At 29.8% G+C, this 26,284-nt stretch overlaps 1 protein-coding gene across 1 annotated transcript in view; it reads right to left on the reverse strand.

Annotated features, from left to right (window-relative positions):
• The window catches only part of LOC142319831 (low-density lipoprotein receptor-related protein 4-like), a 150,878-nt gene that overhangs the window by 122,422 nt on the left and 2,172 nt on the right, over window positions 1-26,284 (reverse strand). Inside the window, exons 2-3 of the mRNA XM_075357504.1 lie at window positions 26,133-26,273; window positions 2,331-2,573 (exon numbers count right to left, since the gene is read on the reverse strand). Of these exons, the coding sequence (XP_075213619.1) occupies window positions 2,331-2,573; window positions 26,133-26,273 (384 nt within the window). The remainder of the gene's footprint in view (window positions 1-2,330; window positions 2,574-26,132; window positions 26,274-26,284) is intronic.

The following is a 26,284-nucleotide window of genomic DNA, read 5'->3' on the forward strand; positions in this document are numbered from 1 at the left end:
TGTTTCTATAATATTTTTAGTACAAAGATTAAGCTCATCTGTTGATTTTCTTTGACAAAAACAATACTATCAACAGAATACAGAATAACATAAAAATTTAATAAAGATTAAAATCATTTGTATAAATTACAAAAGTGGTGGGTCTAAAATTATATCTGGACACCATTCAGAAGTATACTTTACTCCAACCTTGTAATTAATTATTTTTGGGATTGGTCATTGCAAGATCATGTGATACACACATTTATCTCTTAAGAAATAGTATTCTAAATTTTTAATGGGTAAATCATGATCCATGCAGTCAAAGGCCTTTACAGAAAATAATAATTGTAGTTAACAGTTTGTTTAAAACCTTAAATTCTTTACTTACAAAAATCGAAAAATGCTTTAAAAACCCTTGAACAGGGTGCAGCAGAATATACATACTTGCATTACTTGTGAATTCAGTAGTGTTAAGTTTTTTTATTTCCTTGTATGAAGATTAGAAAGTATTGTGATTGTGAAAAATTTCGGTTTTCAGATTTCAATGGAAACATCCATTTTGACTAGTTTAATAATGTCTGTACGTACGTATGTAACTCGCATAACTCAAAAATGATTAGCCATAGATGTTGAAATTATGGATTTAGGATTGTTGTAAAATAATAAGGGTAATAAGTCCTCATTGAGAGATTTTCAACGATATATCATAAGTGGTACTTATTTTCATTGGTGCCAGAGTTATAGACAAATAGATTTTAATTAATGAAATATTCTGATCTTACAAGGGAAGGCACATCGGTTCGAATCAGACTTATGTCCATTTTTAAAAAATTTAAATATATTAATTAATTATTAATAAATAATAATGATAAATTAATATTAATAATTAATTAGTGCATTGAGAGTTTTCAATCATAAGTGACACTTATTTTTATTGGTTCCAGAGTTATATCCATATAAAATCTTAATTACTGAAATATTTGTATCTTACAAGGATAAGGCACATCCGTTCGAATCCATATACATATATTTTTTCTAACTTTTTTTTAATTTAAATATATTGATTTATTAATAATTATTAACCTCTGATTATAAAAAAATTATAAAAAAAATATGTACATGAAGTCGGATTCGAACTGATGTGTGCATGGTTACGGATCCAACATGTTCTCACTTACACCACATAACTACGTGAGCAACATGAAACAGAATTAATACATAAACTAATATAAAATGCTCATGCAGACAACACAAAAAATGTGATGCAATGAGGGATCCACCACAATTCAATTGTGTAACTGTCCACTTTATTAAAGTATTGGAGAAACATATCTCACTTTCACATGAAAAATGTTTAAATGAAGTGCAGCAAAAAATGTGTATATGGAATTTAATAGGCGTACAAGGAGTCATGTGGTATCCACATCAGATTTTTTAAAGGCTAAAGAACTTCTTTTTCCTGTATTATTTTGGTATAATCTTACATAACTTAATTTTTATAAAATATAAAAAAATAGATTTTTTATGAATCATATTTATTATTTTCTTAATGTTTAAAATTTACCAATAAAAACATTTTTTATTAAAACTTGTGCAATGTTGTTTTTCAATAAATTTAAATTTATTTGCATTGGCAAGATTAACAATGTATTCAATAGTATCAAATGAATAAACATAAAAAAAAAACTTTTTACACTTTTCATAAATAAAAACCCAGTAAAATAAGATCATATCATTTTTAGTGCTACCAATGTCTGAGATCATTATTATTATTAGGTTGTTTGCTCTTTTAGTATTAAATGTGTTAGAAATTACCAGCAAATAAGGAAAACAATATTTGTACGTTGTTATGCTAATGAAATCAATTAACAACTTTTCATATTACACAGCAGACTTTAACTTAAAAGTAAAGCCATTGTGGCTTCAGTTTCCACTTTTAATAAATTATCTTAGATCTAAAACAACTTTTGAATAGTTTATTTAATATTAAAATAAAACATTTCATTTTATAGAAAAATGTTTATTCTATTGACGGATTTTTATAACTAATTAATAAATCTGTATTTTCTGCATATTTCTGAAACACATACATCAATACATGATAAAATATTTATCAATTAACATATTCAAAATTGTTATTTTATTCTGTTTTTCACACATTTCATAATTGCATCTCTATTATTTTATAAAATACTTATTTTACATGTTAATATTACTATTTTTTTAATCAATTATGTAAATAGAAAAAGTAGGTTTAATTTCCTCCTCACAGTATTCCTTTTAACTTATTACATTATTTAACATTTTACATCATAAAATTATTTTAAATAACTGAACTAAAATCTTACCTTCTGCTTCTTCAGGAAATAGATAAAGCGGCGGTCTGTTAATATCACCATGATTCATTGTATTAATTATAGAACCTCCAGCTTGATGGACTCTTTTAAGACCGCTGCGTGTACCTCCAGATATATGGCCAAGTGGTGGTCCTTGACCTGGTGGGAAAACTGTACCCAAACCTGTGATGTAGAATCCTGGAAACATCGGTGGTGGCAACTGATATTGCAGTGGCACTGGTTGATGTATTCCAGCTGCAGATAGACATTAAATTTTATTAGAAAAAAAATCATTTTAAATAACCGTTACAGAGTATTTAATTAAAATTGTCCCTATTTATTATCAACATGATTAGAGAACTTTGGACAGAGTAAGGTAAGTTGGAGAAAACCAAATCAGAAAATATATATGAAAATAAAGAACAAACTAATTGACAGTTATTTGACTCTTAATCACAGGTGCAAGGCAAGGATGCTACCTTAAATCTCTGATCTTATTTAATACACATTTATGATTGAGATACAATGGCAAACACTACAGAAGAAGATGAAGGGATCAAGGTTATAGAAAGAAAAATAATTATCTAATATTTAAAAATGAGACGTGTTTTACGAATAAAACACAGAATTTTTAATAAAGATTTCAAAGTTACACGACATGGCAGAATATGTATGAAAATAATTTTAAAAAGTTAAAAGGAAAAAATTGGAGACAATAAGCCAATGAAAATCTAAGTAAAGGAAGGATTGAACAAGTAAAACAGTACCAGTACTTATGAAACTGTGTTATTAGAATTTTATAAAAATGAAAAAGATAAAAGAATGAGAACAACAATAACTAAGGAAGCAATCAATAGAAAGAAATAGTTGTTTATGAAGTAAGATGGTGGGAGACTTAAAGAAGCTTCATGTTTTGAAGTATTATGTTTAACAAAACGCTTGTACAAAAATAAAACATAAATACTCAGGAAAAGGGAGAAAGAAAAACTGGAGACATTTGAAATGCGGATATGGAGGAGATTAGAGAAAATTAACAGCGCAGATAAAATGAAAATGAAGAAGTAATGAATAAATAATTATTAATGAGTATAACAAAGATTAACAAAAACAACTGAAGACAGTAAAATTAATTGTCTTGGACTTATGATGAGAGATAGGGATTGTTATATAGAGCCAGAAAGTGCAAGGAAGAGAGTGTGATAATAGGACAATTTAGTCAATCGACAAGAGAATGGGAAGCATCAGAAATTCAAAAATTTTGTTGGAAATAGAAGAGAGAGCAGAGAGGCATAGGACGATATAGTGGTGACAGAAAAACCTTTTTATAAAATTAATTTTAAAAAGAATTCAATTTTTAAATATTGACACATGTATTAATCCAAATTTTCAGATAATCTGGATTAGGCCAATGATTTGAAAATTATTAACAGCTCTGAGGAAAAGATAACCAATAGCAGTATAATAATAACTTTCTTTCGAGTGGTATGCATCTGATTCAACCAACGGTGTGCTGTAATGTATTAATTTTAGCTCGCTAACTTGTTAATAGATATTGCATTTTCTGAAAATGACCGATAGGATTTAAAAAAAAAAATGTTCTACTGAATTTATGGAACCCGATTAGTCTGAGTGAGTATAAAATGTATTACATCCTCATACAAATTAATAGAAAAAAGTACAATATTTTCACAGTTTGTGGTTGGTCATCTTGTTTCCATGCGTTTTGCACCATTTATCAAATTTTGAAGTTAATTTTCAGTTTTGATAGTCTTCAGTTCTTTCTTTTCACGTTATTTTGCCCTTTTATTATGATTTTCTGTTGCTGTATATATATATATTTGTGAAGTTAATGAATGTGTGTTAAGGATATAACAAAGCTGTTGTAATTTCCTTACATGAAAACATTTTCCTTGCAGAAAGAAATGTATGACAAGTGTAAGATGATATATAAGTATAGTTAACAGAATTATTTAACTGAACATCATTTAAATCTAGTTCACTATTATCTAAATGAAAAGGAAATTGTTAAACAAAAAGGAAACCAGTTTTAGAGATTTTCTTATTGTAAAGGAAAAAGTTAAAAAATAAACAGTTTTAGTCTTAAAACAGTTCAACTATTATGATTGTTGGATGCAGGGAAAAAACCATATAGAAAATAAAGAAACAACCTTTAACTTAAAATGATGAAAAAAGAAAACCTATAATGAACTAGAAAGTACAAAGTTGGTAGAAAAGTAGTATTATCTGACATTACCCAACTTTATGTTAAAAGAAAAATCTGACTTAAAAGTTAAGCACAAAACATATTGACCAAACCTGATGTATTCTCAAAAGAAATGTTTTGGGATTGTTTTTACCTAATAGTGAGGAAGGAACCTCTTGTATCTTGCAAAGATAAGATGAACAATGAAAGTACTTATCTTCACTGATAAATGTAATCAGAGTTAATTAAACTTCAGCCTGATATGTCTGCTGTGTTTCACCAGACAGTCTGGCTGAATTTTACAATATTATATTAGTATACTCTTATAATATAGAATTAATTATAATTCATTATTTTCTTGCATAATGCCACAGGTGAAAAAAGTAAAACTTTCAAACAAAGGGATAAAAATACTCAGCTGGCTTATTAATTCACCAGACATGAAGTCAACTGAAAAGCTGTTCTCATTCCTAAGGGCAGGTGGTATAGAAAGATGAATATATAACAAAACAGAAGATGATTTTGTCATATGGATGTGGTTTCACAATAAAGAGATTCATGTAAAGTGCAGAGTACTAGTAAACTTCATACCCAGTGGTTTTAAAATAAAGGAGGACATGCTAAGTTCTAATCATTTTAGTGTCAATTTTATGACTTATTTTGTAGAATTTACAAAATAAATAATTTTTATAATAAAAATAGTTCTGTTTCAGTCAATTTACTCGAGTGTGAAAGTTTACATCAAATTTTAAACAAACAAACCCCCCAAAAGTAGAGAATTTTATCAATAAAGAAACCAGTGAATTAAGAAATTTGAATATGTATTTATTATTAGGTTGTAAAGAAAAACATTGACCTTAGACCACACAAATTAGTCAATTTCTGGTTAATCAGGACTTTTGCTGATTGCAGTGCCATCAGTTTCTTTTATATATAAAAATAAACTTCCAGAAAATATTTTCAGAGCTATTATACAATTTTAGAACTCCTTCAACAGTAAAAGAAGGAAATATTTTTAACAAGATTTTTCTCACGTTAATGAAAAATAATTGTCAAAATTTCATTATTTTCTTTATAAATAAACTCAATAATATGTAGCAATAAGCATGATATTGTATGTTGATATTTTATATCAACATACAATATTCTCTGTTGAATGTTTAACATGATCTCTGTAGTTTCTTATCAATAAACTTCATAAATATATAAATTTCATGTTGTACTTATGATGAAAGTTCAACCATTTCAACTAAGCCTTGAATAATAACGCTTTGCTGGAATAAAACTTTGCATTAAACATTTTTCAGAAAATAAACAATACTTCTCTTTTATAAAAAAATAGATTATGTGTACAGAGGTTTACCTCTAGTGTGAAACAATTTTAGTACAAAGTATATTATCATTCTTACAAACTTAATTACATCTTAAAAAATCTAATGTACTCGTACGTCTCATCCACCCAGGAATTGGATTCTGTTCAACATAAACAAAACTAACACTGCATAGAAGCAGATAAAAAGAATCACTCTTGTGTGATTGAATCTGATTATATAATTATGAAATAGTTTTTATTTTAGTAAACTTAAATTTAATGATTAAATTCATCATTAATTAAATAAAGATTTCTATTTATTTAAAGATGAAAACATCACATTCAATATGACAAATATTACATTTAAAAAAAAAATCACTGACAGTTTGGAAAATGTATAGAAATTGTACCTTTCTAAGAGTTAAAGATTTTTTCAGAGCAAAATATACTTCTTCAGTGGAGTAACCAGCGAACACTGTTAGTGGTGTTTATTTTAAAGTGGAGAGGAAACCACATTCATATATAACTGAATAATATGTTTGATCAACATATTATATTTGTTTAAAACGTTATTTTTATTTAGTTTAGTGTATTTGTAAATTTTATATTGTTCAAATTTGTTGTGACTTGTTTTTTTTTTGTATCCTATGTCTAAAAAAAATTTAATGTGTGGATCCTATATAAAACAGAGGGGCAAAAACAAGTAAGGAGACTATTCATTCAGAAAGAAGTCTGCTATTATTAAAAAATCAAGCTAAAAAATTAAAAGATATTCTTAAACAATATTCTTGTGGATTTTAGGGTTTGTAGTAAGCTAAACACAGGCAATAGGAAAATCAGGAAAGAAAAGATCAATCCTTTGAAACATGGTGTTTTAGAACAATATGGAAAATTAAGTGGTTTGATAAATGAACAAAAGGTCTTAAAAGGAATGAGAGAAGAGAACATTTTTTGGCAGAATAAAACATTTTTTGTGGGAGGATGAACTAGGTTTAGGTTGGTGGACTGTATATTAATGATATTGGTTTAGTTAATTCAGTGACAGAGGAATGTCTAGAGGATAAAACACATGAAAACAAAAATTAGGCTTCTTAATAAATAACTGAGCATGTACACAATGTTATTATTATGTTCAATCTATCATTTATTAAGTTGCAAATCCGTCAAAACTACTGATAATTAAAAATAAAATATGCTTTTATGAGCTAGTTTGCAATGGTTTATTCCATTGTTACAACATATAGTGTGTGAATGTGTGTCCAGTAAATTTAATTTGGTATTTAGCATAATCACTACAGTTTAATGTGTATTATCCTGGATCGATATAATTATCATTATTTATTTTGTAAATATTTTTTTATATAATTTTGTATAATTGACTTATTCAAGTGACTTTCTATTCTAAAAATGCCAGAAATGTTCTATGGATGTTGGGTGTTTTAAAGTGAGTTTCTATTTTAAAAATGTTAGCAATCTTGTGTGAACGCTGGGTGATGCATGTTAGCATTATATATTTTCTGTTACAAGGTGATGATTTTTTATTTTGTTTTTTATTTTATGTAGCATATTGTCAGTAAGTTACATGTTACAGCAAAATATGAACATAACAAATCATTAACTTAACTACCTTGACCTCACCACATCCAAAATAGACAGCAAGTACATATTAAAAATATAAGGAAAACCCACTGCAACTAACACACTTTCTTCAACACAACACATATTATAACCTAACGCATATAAACTTTTCACTTGATAACTACTATATCATAGAATTCAATAGAATAAAAGGTCTGGTATTGGTAAATGGCTATTTATATTTGCGTATAGGTAGTATATATCAACTACGTTACACAAAATATAGAAAAAAACCAAAAGCATATCAAGTAACAAAATATATAATACTAACAAACATTAAACAATAGTCGTACAAAATTACTACTGTTTTTAGAAAAGAAGGTAATTTATTGTTTTCAAAATTGAATCATAATACACAAGATCACAGCAAGCCAACAAAACATACATTGACAAGCACAGCAATCCAGGACCACAAAAAGTAAATTGTAGTAGTTGCTTTAAAATCTACATCGGGCAGACTGAATGCATATTTATCTGTTTCATGTGAACGAACACAAAGAATATATAGATGTGCTACATAACAATTAAACAATAAAATCAACTTTTGCAAATCGAAATAATATGTATATAAGATATAGGATGTATTATTTAGATACAGCTTACAAATTTCCTTTTCCTAGGCATAAAAATTGATATTAACATTCTTGACAATATGAAATTTGCATGCACACATAACACACAAAATTTCACAAAAAATATATTAAATGAACAATCCAAGCATAGATAAAAAATGCAATTTAATAAAGGGTTGAACAAGTTTTCTAACCATTATAAGACAGGCACTATTAAGAATAATGTTGCCAGTAACTCCAAACAGATGCATATTAGGTTCAAACAGATTTTCTAGAAGTATAATTTCAACATAACTCTGAAGTTATTGTTAATCTTTTACTGTTAAAAATAAATCACATTGATCTATATAAATTTTAAAATAAAAAATTGCAGAATTGAAACAGAAGTAGGAAAATTTAAATCTATATTTTATGTTGAATCTTAAAATCAAATCAAGTTTTTTATTCAACATCCTCAGATTTTTTGATACAACCCTTAAAAAATAATAGGAAAATTTTAACTTTATGTTCCGAATGTTACATAACATTCGGAACATAAAGTTGTCATATAATCTCCATATCACCCTAATTTTTTTTTTTTTTTGTAGTAACTATCATTTCAGAAATGATAAAAATAAATGATATGTAAAATTGTACTTGAATTTTGCAGAAATTGATATCTATTAAATTGAAAAATGTATTTTCCTCTTATATATTGGAAAGTTTTCTTTTCGTAAATTTTTTTTGTAATTTTCATTAGATTCATCTTATCTGCCTTATTAATGTGCTGTATTTGTATTGATTTGATTTGTATTGTTCAATTTGTATAATGATGGAACCTTTATCTTTTTAGAAGAATGATCCTTCTACAGCCTTTACCCCAAATTTAGAAGAAAGAATTTAAATTGGGAATGTAAAAATGAATTTTCAGTGACATTCTGCAGCCTACATTTCTGTAGTTGACTAAGGGTTTCTGTATTAACAGATCTTTATTTTCAGCTTCTTTGCCTTCAATAAAACCTTGAACAATATTCTTGAATAATTTCCATGCTTCTAATTCCTTTGTTTTACATTTGAAATCAAATACAAAGTTACATATTAACTTTTCTTATTTCAAGCCAGATGAATAGTTTCTCTTTCAATTTAACATCAAACTTAAAAGCTTTCAAATTACTGAGTGACATATGTTTCCTTGATTCCTATAAAATGAGCTACCTGTTTAGAGAAAAACATAAATGAATTATAAGACAGCATTGCCTTTAAGTTTTTTTTTAGTCTATAAATAAATGCCGATAAACAATAGCATCTTAGCATCTGCTCCCAGGTCAAACATTAACCCATTATCACAACAGAAACAAATTGAGACATCATAGTAAAGTATTTCATTAAATTTTGGTTTCTATTCTTATACGATGAAATTTTAGTATGTTTGTCTAATGACTTTTACTCCTTTAAATGTGAACTACGGAATTCTGTTTGATGTTTAGACAAATACAAGTCGTGAAATAGATCACAGAGTTCTGCTCATGTGATGAGATGTGAATGAGTATTTGATTTTTCTAGAGAAGAAATTCTCAACCTTTTTAGCTCCATAAAAGAAAGTAAAATTACATATAATGAATATTTTGCAACCCCCCCCCCCCATTCCCAGCACAACTAATGAAACCTGGAGTTAAAACTACTTAGCTGCGTTGATAGCAACGGATATGAACATGTATGTATAAACTATACAAACATGAACAATTTACTAGTTCCAACTTGATCTGTACATGCACCTTGAAATTTGGTCTGCTTGCATAATATTTGCTGTGAGAGTGTCATGTTCAACCATGCATATGATACGTTTGAACATGTTGTGCATAAAAGAGATGTAAGGGATTGCATAACGTCAGTTTAGTTTTGAATGGAAAGGACACATCTGGTGCTTTTATTGAAGTTTTTAAAAGCTTAGTTTCATTGAAAATAATAATAATTGAGGTTTTGGTTTTTTAAGTGCGGTCAAACAGTGTAACTGATTTTTTTTTTAATTAGATTCTTATGCATAATGGATAAATTTGTGAAAAACAAAGTGAGCCATCTACAGCCAGTGAATGGATTGGTAAAAGACAAGGTTGCACAATGACAATTACTTATGATTTTACCTCATTGGATAGAAAGCCACAGTGTGTTGTTTACTTTTAAGTTCTCCCCAGTGAAAGCATGATGACATCAAAATTAATTTGACACTTATAAACTAAACATCTGGATCATAAAAACAAACCCATGGAATTCAAAAGAAAATTTCATACTCTGAGAAATCAACAAACTACTATTTGTAAATCAAGCCGTACTGATAAAAGTACACTTGAAGCGTGTTATCTTGTAGCACTGAATAGCTAAGATATCCAAACCCCATACAATTGCAGAAAACCTCACACTGCCTAATGCAATTGAAATGGTGAGTGCTTTAATAGGTGTGGAAGCAAAAAAATTGAAAAAAATTCCACTTTCGAATGACACAGTATCAATGCAAGTTGATGACAGGGCTGCCAATATTTGCGATAAGATAATTGAGCAACTGAGTTCAAGTGAACTTTTAAGTATTCAGTTTGATGAATGCAATAGATATGGCAAACATTTATCAATTCTTATGTTTTGTGAATTATGAATGAGATACAGACAGATCAATCAAAGAAAATATGTTATTTTGCAAATCAATACATGGTCATGCAAAAAAACAACAATGTCTTTTTGATGGTTTTGTACTAAAAACTATAACATAGATTGGACAAAATTTATTGCAGTATGTAGTGATGGTGCAAAGGCGACAACAGGAAAGAACAATGGATTTCTGAAAAATTTAAAACATCGTCTTTTACCAAGTGCAAAATGAACGCACTGGTTCCTTCATAGAAATGCTCTTGCCGCAAAAAATATGCTGGAAAATCTCAAACAAATTCTTTGTAAAGCTTTGTAAAAATGGTTAATTTTATTAAAACTTGATCGTTACAGAATAGACTGTTTTCTAAAGTATGCAATGAAATGGACAAAAAGAAAAAATCTCTTCTTTTCTATAAAGAAGTCGGATGGTTATCATGGAGGAAGTGTTAATCCCATTATTGGAATTGCGAGATGAATTAATATTTTTCCAGGATAAACAAATTGCATTCTCAACGTTTTTACAGACTAACAGGTGTAAGTTGTTGCTGGCTTACTTAGCTGATGTATTTTTGCATTTAAACGACTTTAATGTGAATTTAAAAGGACATTATAAAAACATTTTATTAATAAAAAAGTTCATGCTTTCATTAAGAAGCTTGATATCTGGATTATTCACTTTCGAAGCAAAAATTATATGTTTCCACTCACTTTCAATTATATTGTGAAAAATTTGGATGAAGATGCTATTATTCATCACAGATTGGATAGCATGAAGGCGTTTGGACGAGCTAAACATTCTGTTAGCAGAATATTTCCCAGAAGCTAAAAATGATTTCTCAAAGAGATGGGTACTGAATCCATTTAATGAAAACATTGTTACAGCTGCTAAGTTTCCAATCAAGATTCACAACCAGCTCATTAAAATGTCTGCCAATAAAACATTACAACCACAATTCCCATTTGAAGATATAGTACGTTTTTGCTTGCTCGAGGTAAATATGAAAATTTAGTCACAGAAACATTGAAAATATTAATCCCTTTTGCCACATCTTATCTCAGTGAAAAGGATTTTTTGTCTATGGTTGTGCTAAAAACTAAATATAGGAATCATTTTTTATTATTTGCAAACAACTTGCTTTTGTGTGTTATTAACATTGATCCACATAAAAAGAAATTTTTAAATGAAAAACAACCACAATCATCTCCTTAATTTAGTTTCTTTACATGTGTACTTATAAATGTATGTTTTTAATGATTCTTTTTTCTCATAAAATGATTTCAATATTGTTTACATGTAAAGTTTTAGGCTAATTTCACGACCCCCAGGTTGAGAAAGGCTGTTCTAAAGTGACTGACTGATTTATCTCTTGAAGTTAATGCTTCTGCAATAGTATCAGGAGAATCTTTAACTGAATCAGAAATTTTTTGCCCAGAAGCTGTTAGTGTTGAAAGTGGTTATTTTATGAAGTAAAACGTTTAACCAAACCATTGGTACTCAAAAAGACGAATGCTCATTTTCCCCTTGTAACCAATGTGTTAGCTTACCGTGATACTTAATAAATATTATATGGACAGGTGCCCAAGTTTTATCTTGTCTCCCAAAGTACAATTGAAACAAAATTTATAAGCAGTGAATACAATTTTTTTTTTGAAAATTCAAATAATCCATTAATATATTGGCTACTGTGCGAATAAAATTTAATATCAAATGAAATTTAAATCACCAAAACACAGTAAATATATAAGTTACACTTACCATATTAATTTCAAGGATCAATTTTCATGGGATACTAAATTTTCAATTGGTATTTAATTCTACAATTAGATTAAAATAAATTGTTTTTATAATTTGTGAAGATCCAGTACATTCAAGTATTGGATAACACAATTTGCATATTTGTCCATAATAATTTCAAAATTTCTAAAACGGTAACAATTTTGACAAATTCAAAATCCACAAATTATAAAAACAATTTATTTTAATCTAATTGTAAAATTAAATACCAACTGATCCTGCGAAAATCGATTCTTGGAATTAGTATGGTAAGTTTAACTTATCTATTTACTGTGTTTTGATGGTTTAAATTTCATTAAATATATATATATATACATCATTATGATTATAATTATCATAATGACATCTTTGAGTATATATACTGGTTATAAATTATTATAAATAAATATATATATTGTGAATTTATCCACAAAAAGTCAATACAAAAATAATAATTCATTGTAAACAAAAAAAAAATATTTGTAAAATTTTTACGAGTGCAATTTCTATTCAAACTTTAAATTCATAAAAGTTTTAAGAAACTAATATATACACAAAAAATAAAATAAATGAATAAAATATTTAAAAAATAAAAACATTTATATATATATATATATATACAAAAGAAGTTATCTAATTTGATTTTTAAAAAAATATTTTAAAAATTACAGCAGCTGTTTTGGTACACACAACTTTCCTACTATTTATTAGTAATATTTAAAAGAATTCTTTGACTGGTATTTAGTAAAATACTGTAATATAACTCATGGGTAAGTCAGTAAGAAAAATGTTCACCTCAGTAAAATTATTGTCCCACTTTTGAATAATTATAATTCTTTGACTAACATATACAATAAAGACCACACAAGAAGAAAAAACTCTGTTACAATAAGTGCATCAGATGGGAGGATTTCCAGTTTCAGTCAAGGATGAAAGGATGCTGCTCTGCTGTAATGTTTTTTGAAAATAATATTGCTTTCATTTTTTATTTTTATTTCATATTGTTAGTATAATGTGTTACTGCGAGGTACTGTGTAATGTCCTAATAAATATATAAATTTGGATTTTTCTTCCTCCTTTTCATATAGTTGTTGAATAGTGAATGCATCAATTTCTCAACACTGCTCCTTGCCAACAACCCACTCTGATACTGTTACACATAATTAGTTTGGTTTTTGAGCTGGGCTCACAAAAAGAAAAGGTTCAAATTGATCCAAATCAGACCCAAAAAAATTAAAACTTCAAAACTTATTTTTTGGACACCAATCCCTTTCCTTCATACCAGATCACATTTGGATTATTGCAAAACTAAAGTACAGCAACAAAGCTAGCTTGCACCTGGCAATGCTTGCAAAAATCTAATTTTGGCTTTCTGACATATTATCCTTCAAATGACAAGAAAAGCTTGAAAGCATACAAAAAATTCCAGTTTTTTGCTTCTAACTCTGGTTCCTGTAATCGATTGGCTTGAAAATCAATACAGCTCTATTCTGAATAGGATTACATCACCCTACCAAGTTTTGTCAAAATCTGTTAAGATTTGTATCTGATAGAGTGGACGAAAAAATGTTATACATAAACATACACACGTATCAATACAGAGAGTATCACCAAGTTCTACCGGGACTTCCATAATCTATTCTACTACTGAATAAAAATAAAAATTTCATATCTCGGATTTCAGCTACCCTGGTGAAATCAGATTGTACCAAAATTTTTAGGGCATTAATTATGGGGCAGAATTAGTGATTTCTTATGGCTTTGAACTTAAACATCGAATAAAATAGGACCCAGAAACATAGTTTTTGAGAAATTTTGGGTGAAATCAATAAACTGAGGTAAAAAAAACTTGTTTTTATGTTTGACATAAAATAACTTTGTTAAATAAGTAATAAGACATAAAACCTTTAAACAAAACTTATAGAAAATTTAAATATGAACAAAATGCTGTAAGATAAGCTGAATATAAGCGAAGTTGAAAAATTAAAAATGTTATTTAGAAACAGTACATTACGACATTTGTCAGAAAGTACTTATTAATATATTTTATTCAGAAAAGTACTTATTTAATGTAAACAAAAATCAAATTCATCTTTGGTTATGTGAAAATTTGTAAGAACAAAATTTACTGTTAAAAAATAAAAAATGGAAATTACAGCTGTAAAATAAAAATAAATAAATAAAAATTACTTAAGACAATAATTTTTTTTTATTAATGACAGAAATACATTAAATTATTTGAAAAATTATTATATCAAAGTTGGCAATAAAATAACAACGGCTGATCAATAATGCACACTACTTATTCGTTTTTAAATTATTCTGTAAGGTACATTAATATATCGGTTACTGTGAACTGTGCTACCGTTAGGGAAGATTTTTTTTTTTAATTTTCATTTTAACGTGATTGGTTTGCCATTGAAGTAAATGCCGTACTTATTTACAACTAGGAAACGCTGATTTTATATTCATTTTGGGTGTGTGTAATGGTAATGCTACAGATGCTGCAGTAGAATATGAAATACGTTCTCTCGAATCACAGAATTTCAGATCCCAAAACAATTAGCGCGACTTTTCGCAATGTTCGGGAAACAGATTCACTACCTACTATTCGCACCAGCTGCGGACGATCTATCAAATAAGACGTTGTTATTGATGTAATTATTGTCGGTGCAATTTAGCGCAGTCCAGGCGTTAGTACACGACATCTTTCTAAGCGGATCGGAGTTTCGAATTCGATGGTTTGGAGGACACTTAAACAAAACAAGTTTTATTATTATCATATAAACAGCCAGTTCAACATCTACTCCTAGGAAACGGTCCGGTTCGCTTTAAGTTCTGCAACTGGTGGAATACAAATCGACAACTCTACAAGTAAGTTTTACTTACTGCCGCTACAAATTTCACTCGAGATGGCGTCAACAAATTACGTAATGAATTTACATGGGCCGAAGAACATCCCAAGGCAATTTTCAACACTGATTTAGCGTCAATGTATGATGCGTGCTTCTTCAATCAGTTGTTTGGACCGTTGATATTAACTGTCCGCTTAAATACTGGGGTCTACTTCCACTTTCTTCAAGGTGAATTGCCGCAGCTGCTTGAAGATGGTCCTCTAGCGCTGAGACGCAAAGTATACTTGTAGCACGATGGCACGCCTTCCCACATCTCTTGTGCAATTTCCACTCACTTAAATCACAATTTCCTTGAGAAATGGATCGATCGCAGAGGTTCACATTCCTGGCCACCAAGATCGCCTGATCTAACGCTTTCAGTTTTTGCATCTGGGGATGGAAAAAAATATTGTATACAAAACAAAAATACATTCTCGTGAGGAAATAATCGTGCGCATTATGGATGCAGCTGACCAACTTAAGGATAACCCTGAAATACTAAAATGAGCAACAAAAGCAGCACAGAAGCGTGCCAAGAAATGTTGAAAATGGTGGACTCATTTTTGAACATTTATTATAAACTAGTACGTACAATGCCTTTCCTCCTCTATGAATCATGAGACCTTGCCGTTGGTGAGGGGGCTTGAGTGCTCAGGGATACAGAGTAGCTGGACCGAAGGTGCAACCATATCGGAGAGGTATCTGTTGAGAGCCAGACTAAGGAATGATTCCTGAAAGAGGGCAGCAGCTCTTTCAGTAGTTGTTAGGGGCGTGAGTCACAATGACTTAAACGGCCGCATCAACATCACTCAGTCCTCTGAGTACTGCGCAGCTGAAAGCAATGGAAAACTACAGCTGTTTTTTTTCCAAGAAAATGTGGCTCTCTGCATTTTCACATAGCAATAATGGAGGCGCCTTCCTTGGTAAAATATTCCGGAGGTAAAATAGTCCCCCGTTCGGATCTCCGGGTGGGGACTACTAAGGAAGGGGTCACCAGAAAATTAAAAAATAACATTCTACGAGTCGGAGCATGGAATGTTAGAAGCTTAAAAAAGGTTGAAAGGCTAGAAAATTTAAAAAGGGAAATGGGTAGGACAAATGTGGATATAGTAGGAATTAGTGAGGTTCGGTGGGAAGAGGAAGGCGACTTTGGTCAGGTGATTTTAGAGTACTTAACTCAGTCAAATAATGGGCAGGCAGGAGTAGGTTTCGTGATGAACAAGAAGATAGGGAGGAGAGTGGAGTATTTCAAAACGCATAGGGATAGAATCATTGTAATAAGGATAAAATCAAAACCTAAACCTACAACGATTGTTAACGTCTATATGCCTACAAGCGCCCATGATGATGATGAGGTAGAGTGTGTATACGAAGAGATTGATGAAGCAATTAAACACGTAAAAGGAGATGAAAATTTAATAATAGTTGGAGATTGGAATGCAAGCATTGGAAAAGGCAAGGAAGGAAATATAGTGGGTGAATACGGGCTGGGCAAAAGGAATGAAAGAGGTGACCGACTTTAGAGTTTTGCACGAAGTATAATTTAGTAATTGCCAACACCCAATTTAAAAATCATAATAGAAGAATATACACTTGGAAAAAGCCAGGCGATACTGCAAGGTATCAGATAGATTATATCATGGTTAAGCAAAGATTTAGACATCAACTCGTTGACTGCAAAACTTACCCTGGAGCAGGCATTGATAGCGACCATAATTTGGTGATAATGAAATGTAGATTGGGGTTTAAAAACCTGAAGAAAAGGTGTCAGATGAATCGGTGGAATTTAGAGAAGCTTGAGGAAGAGGAGGTAAAGAAGATTTTTGAGGAGGACATCGCAAGAGGTCTGAGTAAAAAAGATAAGGTAGAAAATGTAGAAGAAGAATGGGAGAATGTTAAAAAGGAAATTCTTAAATCAGCAGAAGCAAACTTATGCGGAATAAAGAGAACTGGTAGAAAACCTTGGGTTTCAGACGATATATTGCAGCTGATGGATGAACGTAGAAAATATAAGAATGCTAGTGATGAAGAAAGTAAAAGGAACTATCGGCAATTAAGAAATACTATACAGGAAGTGCAAACTGGCGAAAGAAGAGTGGATTAAAGAAAAGTGTTCAGAAGTGGAAAGAGAAATGAACATTGGTAAAATAGACGGAGCATACAGGAAAGTTAAGGAAAATTTTGGGGTACATAAATTAAAATCTAATAATGTGTTAAACAAAGATGGTACACCAATATATAATACGAAAGGTAAAGTCGATAGATGGGTGGAATATATTGAAGAGTTATACGGAGGAAATGAATTAGAAAATGGTGTTATAGAGGAAGAAGAGGAAGTTGAGGAGGATGAAATGGGAGAAACAATACTGAGATCTGAATTTAAGAGAGCATTAAAAGATTTAAATGGCAGAAAGGCTCCTGGAATAGACGGAATACCTGTAGAATTACTGCGCAGTGCAGGTGAGGAAGCGATTGATAGATTATACAAACTGGTGTGTAATATTTATGAAAATGGGGAATTTCCATCAGACTTCAAAAAAAGTGTTATAGTTATAATACCAAAGAAAGCAGGGGCAGATAAATGTGAAGAATACAGAACAATTAGTTTAACTAGTCATGCATCAAAAATCTTATACAGAAGAATTGAGAGGAGAGTGGAAGAAGTGTTAGGAGAAGACCAATTTGGTTTCAGGAAAAGTATAGGGACAAGGGAAGCAATTTTAGGCCTCAGATTAATAGTAGAAGGAAGATTAAAGAAAAACAAACCAACATACTTGGCATTTATAGACCTAGAAAAGGCTTTCAATAACGTAGACTGGAATCAAATGTTCAGCATTTTAAAAAAATTAGGGTTCAAATACAGAGAAGAACAATTGCTAACATGTACAGGAACCAAACAGCAACAATAACAATTGAAGAACATAAGAAAGAAGCCCTAATAAGAAAGGGAGTCTCAGTTACATCTCAGTTACATTTTAATCTTTACATGGAACTAGCGGTTAATGATGTTAAAGAAAAATTTAGATTCGGAGTAACAGTACAAGATGAAAAGATAAAGATGCTACGATTTGCTGATGATATAGTAATTCTAGCCGAGAGTAAAAAGGATTTAGAAGAAACAATGAATGGCATAGATGAAGTCCTACGCAAGAACTATCGAATGAAAATAAACAAGAACAAAACAAAAGTAATGAAATGTAGTAGAAATAACAAAGATGGACCGCTGAATGTGAAAATAGGAGGAGAAAAGATTATGGAGGTAGAAGAATTTTGTTATTTGGGAAGTAAAATTACTAAAGATGGACGAAGCAGGAGCGTTATAAAATGCCGAATAGCACAAGCTAAACGAGTCTTCAGTAAGAAATATAATTTGTTTACATCAAAAATTAATTTAAATGTCAGGAAAAGATTTTTGAAAGTGTATGTTTGCAGTGTCGCTTTATATGGAAGTGAAACTTGGACAATCGGAGTATCTGAGAAGAAAAGATTAGAAGCTTTTGAAATGTGGTGCTATAGGAGAATGTTAAAAATCAGATGGGTGGATAAAGTGACAAATGAAGAGGTATTGTGGCAAATAGATGAAGAAAGAAGCATTTGGAAAAATATAGTTAAAAGAAGAGACAGACATATAGGCCACATACTAAGGCATCCTGGAATAGTCGCTTTAATATTGGAAGGACAGGTAGAAGGGAAAAATTGTGTAGGCAGGCCACATTTGGAGTATGTAAAACAAATTGTTGGGGATGTAGGATGTAGAGTTGTTGGGGAGGGTATACTGAAATGAAATGACTAGCACTAGATAGGGAATCTTGGAGAGCTGCATCAAACCACTCAAATGACTGAAGACAAAAAAAAACAAAAAACAATGCCTTTGGTCTAGTGTACTGCTTCTAAATAAAATCCAAAATTTTCTAACTTTTTCTGTTTCACTTCATTTTATTCAGAATTAAATTTTCCACAAAAAAGACGTTTTTAATGTTTATTACCAATTTAACAAAGTTATATTATACGTCAAACATAAAAAAACAGGGTTTTTACCACAAATTTCTCAAAAACCACTGCAGATACGACTCTGGGACTTATTTTATTCGATTTTCATGTCAGTATGACCTCATTTAATCGGGGTAAGTGAAATCCGAGCGAAATCTTTCACTAGCCGTAACTCACAAATGAAGCATTTTAAGATATATGTTTATAACAGTTTTTTCTACTGTTTGTATGATTAGAATAGTTCATCAAAGTCCTGGTAGAACTTCGTGATACTCTGTATGAACATTGCTGAATCGTATTGAAGAAGTAGACTTCAAAATGTAAAGAAAAGTTGGTACACTCCTCCCGACACTCCTAACAAAATCTGACTTGGTGTAGTAGCGATTTCTATAAATTCGTTGAAAATCCACTAAAATATATATAATTTATGTCATTAAGTGCTGAAATTATAAAGAAGGAAGTTTGATTTAATGCTGAATCGTATTGAAGAAGTAGACTTCAAAATGTAAAGAAAAGTTGGTACACTCCTCCCGACACTCCTAACAAAATCTGACTTGGTGTAGTAGCGATTTCTATAAATTCTTTGAAAATCCACTAAAATATATATAATTTATGTCATTAAGTGCTGAAATTATAAAGAAGGAAGTTTGATTTAATGGCATGACTCATTATGTGGTACACTGCTTTATCTGTGCAGGCTCAAGTTTATATTGTAACTATAATTTTACAGCAGCATGTAGCTCTCTTTTTACTGTTTAGTCTCCGGTAACTACAGTTTCGATAATTCTTCAGAGGATGATATCTATGAGTGTAAATGAAGTGTAGTCTTGTACATTCTCAGTTCGACCATTCCTGAGATGTGTGGTTAATTGAAACCCAACCAGCAAAGAACACCGGTATCCACGATCTAGTATTCAAATCCATGTAAAAATAACTGGCTTTACTAGGACTTGAACGCTGTACCTCTCGACTTCCAAATCAGCTGATTTGGGAAGCCATAAGGTCTAGTTAACCACTAGACCAACCCGGTGGTTAGCAGCATGTAGCTAGACCTGATATGGAATCAGATGTGAATAGACATGTTTACTAAAACAATACTACAAAGTTTGTATATCTTATATGCTAAAATTATAATGGTACAACACATAAATTCAGGCACAGGTAACTTTAAAATGTGACATAATGAAGTGGTTTTCTTTTTTAGTACACAATATATATTTTGGAATACATATTCTGATTCAACATAAAAACATACTGTAGAATATAAAACCCCTACTTCCAAAAATACTTTCGACCAGTGTTAATATTTAATTATTAAATAGATGAACATCACTTTTCATGTTATTCCTGTTAAAAGATGTGTTGATAAATAAATAATCTTTTTTCTCATCAGGGAACCTTTTTTAACAGTCAAGGTGTATGTGTATGTATATCTCTGAATTACAATTCTTAGAATTATGCATTATATAAGCTTTAACTGTTTTATCACCAGCCTAAATTATTAATTTATTTCTTTCTATATATTTTTTTAAATATTTAAATTCCATCCCTTTTATCTGCTCTTAGGTTAGCTCTAGGAGCTACTTAAGACACTGGTCGCTAAACTGTTTCAAGGCTCAGTAGCCTTTCGTAACTGTTTCAAGGCTCAGTGGCACAGACATTCGGTCTTATGCTTTAGGGCAACCGAATAGGGTGGTGGCAGGAGAAATGCCAAGCAAACCAAATCCCTTTTATACTATTATCCCTTTTTAATATTATTTTAATTTTAATTTCATTTTTTTTTTTTTTTATCATAATTAATTACTATACTCAATTTTATTATATTCTATTGATTTGCTAGTAACATTAATAATGCTTGTCAGTAACTTAACTTTCTTGTTAACAACTTATTATTAACATAAACTAGTTACATTAACCAATACAACTTTATTTTAAAAATAGAAGAAATGAGAGTAAACAATTAATATATGGTAGAATGGGAGCAGAATTTTGGTAGCGTCTCTTCCTTGGAAATGCATGATTGGACAGGCACGGCTGTAATTTGTGCAATTTTATTAAGACTGCCTATTAATGAAAAATAACCAATGAAATGAGAAATTTTGGGTATATGTACAGAAAAAATGAATATAAAAAATACATTTTTTGTTTGCAATAGAATTACAAATAAAACAAAATATTGGAAAGAATAAATAGATTATTCTTAAAATATTATTATTACATAAATTATTCCATTAAATAGTAATAATTTGATAAAGTCTCATTATAGTATACAGTTCATTAAAAATTGTCAATGACAAAGTTAAGGGGGTAGCCAACAGAAAAAAATCTCTTTTTTGCAGATATTCTGCCGTTTTACATCTAACAATAATTAATATATAAATTCAGATTATCATACAAAAAAATTGCACATATAAATTCATTACAATCCCTAAAAATAGGGTGGAGGGTTAAAAAATAGCAATTTATGGGGACGGATATTTCTCAAGAACTACTTATCCCGGAATAATTTTTGTGTCATATGAAACAGAAAATTCTGCATTATGATTTTTGGGGAGGGTTTTTATTTGCTTGTTTTCAAAGTCTCATAATAAAATTACATCTAAAAATTGTTAAAAATCTTCTATTTACTTGATATTTCACTCATTAACTTTTTTCATACTAAATATTTTAAAATACCCTCTCTACAAATCATTGATCCAGAAATTCCATGCAATTTGGAAAAATTATCAATAAGATATCTTATTTAGAAGTAGAGTTACAGTTATCCCAGCGTTTCAAAAATATAAAATCAATATTTTGGGAAAACAATAGAAACATATTTACAAATATATTTTCTGTTAGCCAGTAAAGCTATCTTAGAATAACCCGGGTTAAATAATTTTCTCCTTCTTCTTCTTGTTTCTCTTTCTCTTTACTTAAATTTTCTAGTCTCAGTTTTTTCTTGAAATGCTGCACTCTTGGAAGATGTCATTCAACACTTTCCTTTTTAGCTTGTTGTTTTTCTATTTGCAAACTCTTGTGACCAGGTGTCACACCGATTCTTTTCATGGGGGGGGGGGATGGATGTAGGATATTATGTTAACGAAATTCAACCACCAGTACTTTCCTGAGAAGCTCCAGCTAATGGTTCAGATTCTGCAAGTTTTGTTTGACACTAACAAATTTCAAGGTATTTTTTTTTAGGTGTTAAATTTTTGATTTAATTGTCTTTGATGTCTGCTTTCGTTTAGTTATACGTTTAATAGCTATTGATTTATAATAAAGTTTTTATACAGAAAATACAATGATAAAGAGATGAAATTGAATTAAATATGATTTAGGTTAGATAAAAATAAAAATAAATTTTTAGGTTATGAGTAAGACAACGATTATTAATATTCATTTAAAACTATTTAACTGAAGTTAATATACAAAAAAAAACCGCTTACCAAAAATTCAATTCGAAACTTTCAAGCGCTTTCGGAATTAAATTCCATCTTCAGGAACTCTCATATTCGTCCTATTATTTGTAATATTAAAACTTCACATGTAAATTATCAAAAATCGTGATATTTGTTATAACATAACAGTTGGTCGTCATATTTTATAAAATTACGTCAACGTAATTTATAATTTACGTCCTGTCAATTTGGTGGTCTCAACTATTACGTTAAAATGGATGTGTATCAGTTTGGCCAACATAATCTATAACTGCTACTTTTTACATGCTTGTATAAAACATCGTTATCAAATTTTAACTGATCGTTTATTAATTTATTATTATTTAAATACATATGGTATTTTTCTAAAATATTAGTATTATTATGTTATTAGAGTAATCGAGTATGTTAATAAATTTGTCTGGGTCATAATTATGGTTATTATTTATAATATATTTAGCAAAATTTGATTTAATTGTATGATCTTTGTTTATACAATTTAGATGCTCTTTAATTCTTATTGAAAATGATCTATTGGTCATGCCGATGGATTTTAAATCGCAATCTGCGCACTTCAAATTACATATTCCATGTACTACATATTACAAATTAATATTCCATGGATCCTGCAAAAACAAAAAATAATAACAAAGTCAATGTAGATTTCTACATTGACATTTGCAGGATCCACATTATTTATATATTTTATTATTAGTTATGTGTGCAGTTCTTAGCCCAAATGATTTAAATATTTTGTTGAACTTTTTATAATTTATGTTACATTCGAATTTAGTGTATTTATTATCATTATTAGTTCATTTTATTTTGTCTTTTATGTGTATTTTGTGTTTTATTTTATTATATAATTTATCTATTTGTTATTATATTCACTGGTTGTGGCAATATATTTAATGATATTTAATTCATTCTTTAATTTTATATTATCGATTTTTAAATATTTTAGTTCTCTGTATATTAGAACATGAAAGTTATTGTTAACCTGACATTACTTGTATGTATGTTATTTTCTACACCTGTAATACTCTAAGCAGTGGCGGCTTGCGTATAGGCACTGTGGAACTGCAGCACCCCTATTTCCACTATTGATAACCTTTAATATAATGAGTACTTTTTTCTTTAATTCTTTCTTTATACTTCTACAATATGTAATCCCTAAGCCTAATGTCACTAGCCATACCCCAGTTAATGAAAAAGATATAAAAATCTTTGTATGGAACTGTGTGCTTCACAATTCCAGTGGTGTAGTGTTTGACTGTTGTGCGCATGCACACATAGGAAGCTGCATGCGAGGCTGCAAGGGAGAGAGAGCACTGCTGCTCCTGCAGTGCCGACCCTGGTGAGCTGGTGGAAAGTAGCTTTTTTCTTACTCCGCATGTGTTGCACTTAAAAACCTTGTACCATATTCTTGAATGTGATAAAGTGTAGAATTAGATTATTATCCTGCTTCCAGCTATTCTATTTGATTCATTTTTTTTTTTTTTGGTTCTTTTATTTTACAGAAAACTTTAACCTTTTATACATGTTTGCTTCCTTTTACACAATTTTAAAACAAAGACTAAACATTTTCTGGAGCAGCACCCCCACTAATTTTAGCTACGAGCTGCCACTGATTGTAAGTGACCTTCTCTTCTTCCTTTTTCCTGTTTAGCCTCTGAGAATTACCATCAGGTATTACTTCAGAGGATGTTATGTATTAGTGTAAATGAAGTGTAGTCTTGTACAGTCTCAGTTCGACCATTCTTGAGATATGTGGTTAATTGAAACCCAACCACCAAAGAACACCGGTATCCATGATCTAGTATTCAAATCCATATAAAAGTAACTGCCTTTACTAGGATCTGAACATTAGAACTTTTGACTTCCAAATCAGATGATTTGCAAAGATATGTTCACCATTAGACCAATCTGGTGGGTTGATTGTAAGTGACCTGACATGAGACAAAATCATTGTTAAAATAATGCAACCAACCATTTCTATGAATAACAACCATTTATGCCAGATTTCTATGTTGAGTACTGTTTACCTTTCTTAGCTTCATTCTTTTATTATATGTTGATGTGTTTTGGAATAACTCTATTGCCAAACCTTATTGCACTGGTGCTTTTGACATTGATTACATTTCATGGTGATAGAATAATAAAAAGATGATAAATCCAATTTTTTTTTAAGCCTACTAGTAAAATAGTATGGATTAATGCATGTTTTGCATCTATTTGGTTATAAAATAATGCAATTTGTTGGATTAGGTTGTAAATTAGATAGGATTGATTTTTGCTATATTAAAAAAAAAAAATGTAATGTTGGAAGAGAAGATATTAATGGGGGAGAAGAATATTAATCAAAGTTTAACTTTTGTAGAAGTTTTATAAATTATGAAAAATTGATGTGATCAGAAACAATAGAAGTGATACCACTGAATAATCTTTGAAAACAAATTTCCTTAATGCATCTGACACTCAAAAAAAAAGCAGTTTTTGGAAATTAAAATATTTTTTTTACTTTTTTGTATATAATCAGGTTGTATTTTATTTATTAATTTTTTGATGAGGTATTATTAAGCTGAAAATAGTACTCAAAAGTTCCCACAGGGTTGCAAGTAAATAAAAGTGTATTTTTAGCTAATTTTTTACACAGCGCAAAGTAATCTTAGGTGTCTTATATTACATTTCATGTAATGATATGTGTTCTTTATGCACCTTAGCATAAAATAAATTTGGTGCTAATTTTTTTTTTTAAACCATACATTCTAACCCTTTTATTTCTTTATATAATAAATTTTAAAATAAGTAAACTGAAAAAAATAATTCATAATATTCAACTCAATCATTGGGAAGTGGTTAAATTTTAAGCTGTATAAAATGCCATAAAGTCTGTACAGACTTTACTGGCATTGTATTCACTTTATTTAAAAATTTCAAATAATATCAGGTACTAAACCCAATTACAATTACTGATTAGAAATGGATCTTGCAGCATATGAAAAATGTCAAGTTATAGTGGGACTTGAAACCAGAACTCTTTGTGTTCAGGTCGAGATGCTACAATTCTCCACCATTCTGCCTAAAGTATCCATGTTTGTGTGTATAATGTCATCAGCACAAAGGATCTTTTTACCTATTTCAGTAAATTTTTTTTAATAGATCAAGTGATTTATTTTAAAGGATAAATTTTACTTGGAGGATAAAAAGCATGTTTATTAGAAAATATAACCAGAACCACTTAAAACATATTAAAATGACAAAGTATTAATAATATTAATAATGACTTACCAGACCCTCTATGATGGTGCTGATGGTGATTATGGTTATGGTTGTTATTATTATTATTATTATTGTTGTTGTTGTTGTTGTTGTTGTTGTTATTATGGTTACTATTGGAGGTTGGTGTTCCTGGTTGTCTGATGGTTTTACTACCAAATATCTGACGAGCAGCACCACGAGCAAAATTTGAAGGTGAACCATGCACAACAACTGGCTTTTCACTCGGAGTAGGTACAGCAACATCTCCTCTCACTGTAAAGTAA

This window comes from Lycorma delicatula, chromosome 2 (genome assembly GCF_047948215.1).
Source record: "Lycorma delicatula isolate Av1 chromosome 2, ASM4794821v1, whole genome shotgun sequence".
Classification (NCBI taxonomy): domain Eukaryota; kingdom Metazoa; phylum Arthropoda; class Insecta; order Hemiptera; family Fulgoridae; genus Lycorma; species Lycorma delicatula.